The sequence below is a fragment of the Condylura cristata genome, unplaced genomic scaffold, assembly GCF_000260355.1.
Source record: "Condylura cristata isolate star-nosed mole 26May11 unplaced genomic scaffold, ConCri1.0 scaffold00023, whole genome shotgun sequence".
NCBI classification, from domain to species: Eukaryota; Metazoa; Chordata; class Mammalia; order Eulipotyphla; family Talpidae; genus Condylura; species Condylura cristata.
Window position 1 is genome coordinate 10924834 of NW_004567124.1, and position 7314 is coordinate 10932147.

General features: G+C 35.1%; 1 protein-coding gene across 3 annotated transcripts in view; it reads left to right on the forward strand.

Annotated features, from left to right (window-relative positions):
• The window catches only part of ICE2 (interactor of little elongation complex ELL subunit 2), a 47930-nt gene extending 41887 nt beyond the window's left edge, over positions 1-6043 (forward strand). For all 3 annotated transcript variants that reach the window (XM_012728812.1, XM_004687724.2, XM_004687725.2), the window contains 3 exons: positions 2197-2247; positions 4297-4555; positions 5335-6043. In XM_012728812.1, the coding sequence (XP_012584266.1) occupies positions 2197-2247; positions 4297-4555; positions 5335-5457 (433 nt within the window). In that variant the 3' untranslated portion in view covers positions 5458-6043. The remainder of the gene's footprint in view (positions 1-2196; positions 2248-4296; positions 4556-5334) is intronic.
• The last annotated feature ends 1271 nt before the right edge of the window (positions 6044-7314 follow it).

The window sequence follows — 7314 nt, forward strand, 5'->3', positions numbered from 1 at the left end:
AGCAGAACAGGCAGATCAACGAAGTATACTGCTGAGGGGAGCAGCCGGCGGGTCAGGAGAGGTCTGCCACGCCATGTGGTCACCTCCGGGGCAGGCGGAAGTGGCTTAAGCTTCTTAGTGTAGTGCTTTAACCCGCTGCGCTACCAGGGAGGGCCAATCTTTTTAATACTTTGAAAAACTCATTCCATTTTCCATAGAGGCTGGACCAGACTACCTTCCCACCAACAGTGTATTAGGGTTCCTTTTCTTTTTTCTTTCCATCGCTTATTGTTTCTGCCCCTCCCTCTGCTCCCGCTCCCTTTACAGGGCAACCCCAGTGTGAAATGTGCTGAACTGAGTGTGGGTCCTCACTTGTACACTTAAAAGTGACTTATAATGACACTCAACTGCAGTTACACACAAAAAGGGATAATAAAGGGTCTATTTACAAAAAGGGAAAGTAAAAACAAGTAACTTGGGAAAAAAGATAAGTTAGTAAATATGTCCTATCAGTTTCATTGAGCTGGAACCCCAGTGACATGCTAAAGGCAAGCAAAAAAACTAAGACCCTCAAGGCCCACATGTCTCGTTCTATACCAGTACTGGCTGTTTAATGCCGCCCTCCATTCCCAGCAATCTTCCTTTCAGTGATGATAGCATTATGAGATTTGTAGTCCTTGGTGCCTGGGATCTCTTTGGTCTGGGGTGGGGGTGGAGTATATAAAGTTTGTAGTTGTGTAGTTTCAGGATATCCTTTCCCCCAACACCCCCTCTGTTTTTTTCTTTTGTTGTTTTGGTACAGGTCTTTCTCACAAGGGTAAGTTAGTATCTATTGTGGTTTGATTTTCATTTTCCTATTAAATAATGATGACCATTTTTTTCAAATGTCTGTTGACCATATGTCTGTATATCTTGTTGGAGAAGTGTGCATCCAGATCTGTTCATTTTTCAGTGGTGGTTATTTCATTTTTCATTGCTTACGTGTATGAGTTTCTATGTAAATCTTGACTTTTAGCTTCTGGTTGAATGTGTGATGCTAAGAAATATAGACTCTTAGTTCTCAGAATGGGATACACTCATTTGGACATCTTACCTGTTAAAAGTTTACCCTTGCACTAACTACCAAGTTTACCCTTCTTCTGTACATCAGAATTGAATGAATTTTTTGTATCTTGAACTCTTAACTACTTAAATTCCAAGAAAAATAGCTTACGAATATTGTCTAATTTTCATTCACAACTTTTGCAGAAGGACTGAGGGTATTAGCTCTTAGTTGGAAACTGGAACTAAGAGTTACTTGCCCCAGAGCACATGGCTGTGCTAGAGTGATAGCCTTGGTAATTAATATGTTTGCTTTACCACTAAGGATGAGAAAGTGTCCTTTTATAGTAGTTTTTTAAACTACTGCAAGTTCTAGCTTTGTTGTTTAATATGATTTTAAAGGGTTTCAAATTCAAATTTGAGCTCTCTACTTTTCCTTAAAATCATCTACTTCTTTATCATAATTGCTTCTTATGAGTGGTAACTTATCCTTACATATGTAAAAAGAAAAACCTTTCCCATACACTGCTCTCTACTTGTGTCACCTTTCCCAAAATAAACCATTTTTAAATAAATAATAAAGGGAATGGTGGCCTCCTCGTAGCGCAAGAAGTTGTCACAGTACTGTGATGCTATCCTTAGCTGCTGCAGCCATGAATACCTTCTCCATCCAGGGAGAGGACCCACATGTGCAGCAGACCTTTCCTATCTTGCCCGCTGCACACCTCAGCAGTGTATTTCAGTCATTACCCCTGTTGTATTCCCATTGTTGCCTCTGGTGAATCTTCTGCCCCTGCACCTCTGGTCTGTACCCCAGTTCTTATATGCATAAATAAATAAATTTTTAAAAAAGGGAGGGAATGAAATTAGATCTATAATAGCTACTAAAAAAAATCTATGTATTTTTCATTTCTCTTTAACCATTCTCTCCTATCATAGCCTTTTCTAACATTACACATTTAAAATACCTCTCACTTTCTTTGGAAGCTAATATACCATTATAAAAAGAAACTCTTCTGCATATTAGTACTGCTAAAAGACATCTGAACAGTTTGAAAGTTTACAATTTGAATGTAAAATACTGGTATTTTTATTGAGGCCATTTCTCTTCTTGAAGTTGATTGTTAAGAGGAAGTTTTTTTTGTCATTTAATTTTACATGAATTTTTTCTAATAGGATTTCAAGTTTATTTAACATCCTCCAGCACATTCTAAAGAAATTAAGTAGGTAAGTTTTTTTTTCACATTTTGCATTAATATATCCAATTTTCTTGGATGAACAGTCATAGAAACTTTGACTATGTGCTAGTAGGGGGTAGATAAAAAATAACTCTGAAATGGAGACTTTATCTATTGTGCCAAATATGAAAATGTCACTAAAACAGTATCTGTCTTTAATGAGCTTGCAGTTACAGTTTTCTTTATGATTGTATTGTACGATTGATTGTATTTATGAAGTACCACAGATTTAGTGCCTTTAAAACACATACATTTGGGCCCTCCCTGGTGGCGCAGCAGGTTAAAGCACAGCACTAAAGCTAAAGCCACTTCCACATGAGTTCGATTCCCGCCTGCCCCGGAGGTGACCACATGGCGTGGCAGACCTCTTCTGACCCGCCCGCTGCTCCTCTCAGCAGTGTACTTTGTAGATCTGCCTGTTCTGCTCCCCACTCTGTCTCTGGTGAAGCCTCTCACCCTCCACATCTCTGGCCTGTACCCCAGTTCTTTTCAGTTCTGTATGTACAAATAAATAAATTAAAAAAAAAAAACATTTATTCTCTGTAAATTCCAGAAATCAGAAAGATGAAATCATTCTCATAGAGCCCAACATAATGTGTCAGCATGGCTGGTTCTTTCTGGAATCTCTGAAGGGACAATCGTTTCCTTGCCCTTTTCAGCTTTTTGTGGCTGCCTGTAGTCCTTGACTTGTGGCACCTTCCTCCATTTCAAAGCACATAATTCAGATCTCTACTTCTGTTGTCACATTGTATCCTTAATCACATTTGCAAAGCCATTAAGGGTAACATAATCACAGGTTCTGGAGATTAGCATGTGGATATCTGGGTTAGCATTTTCAGCTAACTATGTAACTGTCCACATTTTCAGGGTAAGGAAGCAACATAGAAGTTATTAGATCCAAATCAAATCTTAGAATATGAATCCTCCACCACATCATTTATCTAAGTGTTTTATGAGCTTTTACATTCTTTCTGTTATGCTGTCAACAAAAGGTAAAACAGTTCAGTTGTCTGAACTAAAAGTCAGAAATCTTAAAGTTCAAATTCTTTTTATGCAGCTTGATATCAGTTTCCTTATTGACATCATCATTATGAAACAGATTTATAAGCAGATTCATATAACTAAAGTTTGATTCTTTTTTTTAATGATATATTGTGGAAAAGAACTGATGTTCGCCTTCGTCTTTCTGAGCTACAGGACTATAAAATTCCATGACTATTAATCATGTCCTTCCTGTTCCTTATGTTAATACACAGAATTCCTTAACACTTTCTAGGGAGAGGGAAAAATACAGATTTGATGTTTGACAGAAGTGATTAATATGACAGTAGAGGATTATGGTTAAGGTTGTGTTCTGTGGAGTTCAACTGCCTGGGTGTATATCTAAAACCTATACACAGAACTCTGAATAAATTGTGTAGCATCCGTAATTTCTGTTATTCTTTAATATATGGTTAAAGATTAATTCTGACTTGAGGGTTTGTAGTGGAGGATTTAATGACAAAATGGAGGTAAGCAGTATTCATTACCTGTCATTTGTTATTGTTACTGTGTCAGCACATTATTGTATTTGTGATTCTATTGACTATTTCTGTCTCTTTATTTTAAATTATATAATATAGTAATTGTGTCTACGCATTGACTTTTTATTTTACCTATCACTAGAAGAAAGGTAGATGCAGTGTTTGTTAGATGAATTAAATTGCTTATAGGAATGCTGTATCTGTATACTTTGAAGTGCTTTTCAGTATATGTTGTCCATGTATTAGAGAATTAGGCAGACTGTTTCCCGTTAAATTATTAGAGTTTTACAAGTTGATATAGTAAAAAGAAAATAATTACACATTGGGATTAGAATTAAAATTAATTGTCTGAAATGCATGAAGACTTTAAAAAGACTTTCAAGTCTTATTTGATCATAAAAAGTTGTTTTAGGGGTGGTATTCCATTCCCTTATTTGTTCTAGTAGATTATGATAGTAAGACAATGCTATTGAAATTGTCACAGTTAAGCCAATGGGTTTCATGTGTGGGTTTAGTTTGCAGGAGGGTTCCTACTTGTTGTCTCATGCAGCAGAAGATTCTTCCCTCCTGATCTACAAGACCTCGGATGGAAAATTTAGTAGGACAGCATACAATTTACATAAAACACATTGTGGTCTTCCTGGTGTGCCTTCTAGCCTCTCAGTTCCCTGGGTTCCATTAGATCCCAGTCTCTTGTTACCTTATCATATCCATCATGGAAGGATACCTTGTACTTTTCCTCCTAAACCATTAGATCCTGCAACACAACAAAAGGTAAGATTTTTATTTTGAAATGAAGTGTTCCATTATGTTGTTTATTGATTTGTCTCACATTATACAGTGTTTCACCCTGGTGGCCACATTTGCCCTATTTATTAATCACAAGATAATTACAGTGTGAGAAGCACTCCATCAAAGGTTGTTGCCCACTTCACTTCTATTTTCTCATCTCCTGAAGGAGAAGTCTCCTTCCAGTTTTTCCTCCTTTTCTTTACTTCTTTTCTTCTGTCCCCTCAGTTGTTCTTTTCTCTTTTCCCTTTTTTTTCATATTTATTCTTTTTCTTACCTTGTTCTCATTCGGACTTTTCTGGTTTTCTTATTCTTTAACCATGTTGTAATTTCTTCTCACTTTAACCACCTCTAACCTTCTTGTTTTTCCTTTTCTTCTCTTCACATTTTTAATTTTTTTCCTTTTTTCCTGCCCTTCAACTTCATTATTGGAAACACAATGTTTGAAAAGCCTGTCATTCCCTTATTTTTAATTGAACATTTCAAACTCTTACAAATAAAGCTTCACTTCTCTTCATTAATCCTTATGTATTCCTTTCCCTGCTGGTTACTTGAAAGTTTTATACTTTAAAAATCTGTCAGATTGAACCTTGTTTAAAAGCAGCTACAGATACCTGAAGATTTAAAATATATAGTTGACTGTTCATAATACATGTTTAAAAAAAAAGGGAATTCACTACATATATATATATGTATATATATATATATATATATATATATATGTTGAAAACATAAGCTGTTCTGTTCTTTGCATCATCTCTTAGATGGGTGGAAAACGAGTGCCTGCTCATAGCCGCAGGAATCCAGTTTCCATGGAAACCAAAAGCCTGCCTGCTCAGCAAGTTGAAAATGAAGGAGTGGCTCCAAATAAAAGAAAAATTACTTGAGAACTCTACTGAAAAATGAACAAAAGTCAGAATTAACAGTGTTCAGTTTAGCTTTTTGAGAGGAAATGTGCCTAAAAGATCTGTAAATGAGAAATTTTTTAGTGTCTGAGACTTCTTAGAGTGCCTTGATACAACATGTTGACTATGTGAAGCTATATTTCAACTAAAGTGGAATCCTGTGCTCTTAACATTTGGTGTCTGAATTGAATCTAGGTATGTTTATTATCATGCAGGGAAATAACATTGGAAAGAAAATTACTTATGCAGTACACTTTTTCCAGAAATTATATATAGGAAAATAATTTGCTTTTTTCAGGAGTGATGTTGTTTATTATTATGTTTTATGTTAAAATTTTGAGTTATATTACCACTGTATTGAGATTGACTGTAAAGATTAAATCTTGACACAGTCAGCGATCATTTTGGGCAATGTAAATCTTATTTCTAATCCTGTGACAGTCCTTAATATACTATTTTATAATGATCATTGAAGATTAGTAAAGTTAATACCTTCTAAAACTTAAAGAAATTTCACTCCTTTTAAAATGTAGTGAAATTGCATTCCAGACTTAAAAATGAAAATCAAACTCCCTGGGCCTCCCTGGTGGCTCAAAGGGTTAAGTCTCAAATCTATGAAGCTGCACTGCAGTATGAGTTTTATCTCTGGCCAGGGAGCTGGCATGGCTCCCTGGCATGGCAGAATTCTCTTTGTCTCATCCACTGCTCCCCTCAGCAGTGTATTTCAGTGGATCAACCTGTTTTGCTTCCTACTCTGTCTCCTGTGAATCCTCTTTACTACTGCCACTCTTCTCTCCATCTCCTACCCACTCCTCCCTAACCTCTGTCTACACCCCAACTCTTGTATGTATAAATAAATAAAATAAATTTCTTTTTAAAAGAAAATTCCCTGCCTCTAAAAAGTTACAACTTAACAATTTCTTTTTCAGAAACCATAAATTTGTTTTCAAAAAAAAAAAAAAAAAACTTGCAGCCTAACAGGTTTGGTGATGAATACCTTTATCTCTTGGCAAAAATCACAACTGAGTGCTGAACTTCGCCACTGAAAGCAAAGAAAGTCTATTTTCCAGAAAAACCTCATTAGTTCAGCTGATGAGGTTAGTGGGTAATAAAACATATGCCAATTTTACCTTATCTGTACTGAATTTTTTAGGCCCACAGAAATGAATTTGGAAAAGTATATGGTCAGCTGATATAGTTGCTCATAACATAATGTTCTTGGACTTAAGAAAGAATAAATTTACTTAATGTTTGCATCCCTTTGTGTTCTTTAACATCCACTAAAGTTTTCAGAAATGTGGGTATCATTTGTGAATACAAGTTTTGTAACCTGAAGCAGTATTTGCTTTGTTTTTGGAACTTTTTAGTTTTTTTATATTAACATTAGGAATCAGTCCTAGAAATCTTCTCAACTTCCTAAGTAACAGGTGAGTATTTTTAATCTTCAAAGCTACCTAAGTGTTTTTTTGTTTATCAGTTATAAAAATTTTGAGTAATTATAAAAAGAATGAGTAATTATTAATAAAATTATTTTAGGCATTTCAATAAATAATTTTCTTATCCTGCCATTCATTCCTTTTTTAAAATTTTGAGCTTTTGTCCCCTGTACTGGACTTTATCTACCTGTTTATATTTTTTTGTTGTTGTTTTTCTGGTTTTCTTATAACTGTCACATGCCACATATACTAGAAATATTTTAGTTGTGAATCATTTGGCATTGAATAAGGAACTCACTGGGATACCATTGCGTATGCTCTTTAAAAAAATTAGAAAATGATTTTTTTTAACTTTTTTTTTATTACAAAGTTTATTTTTACATCATTTTGCACATTTTTTTTT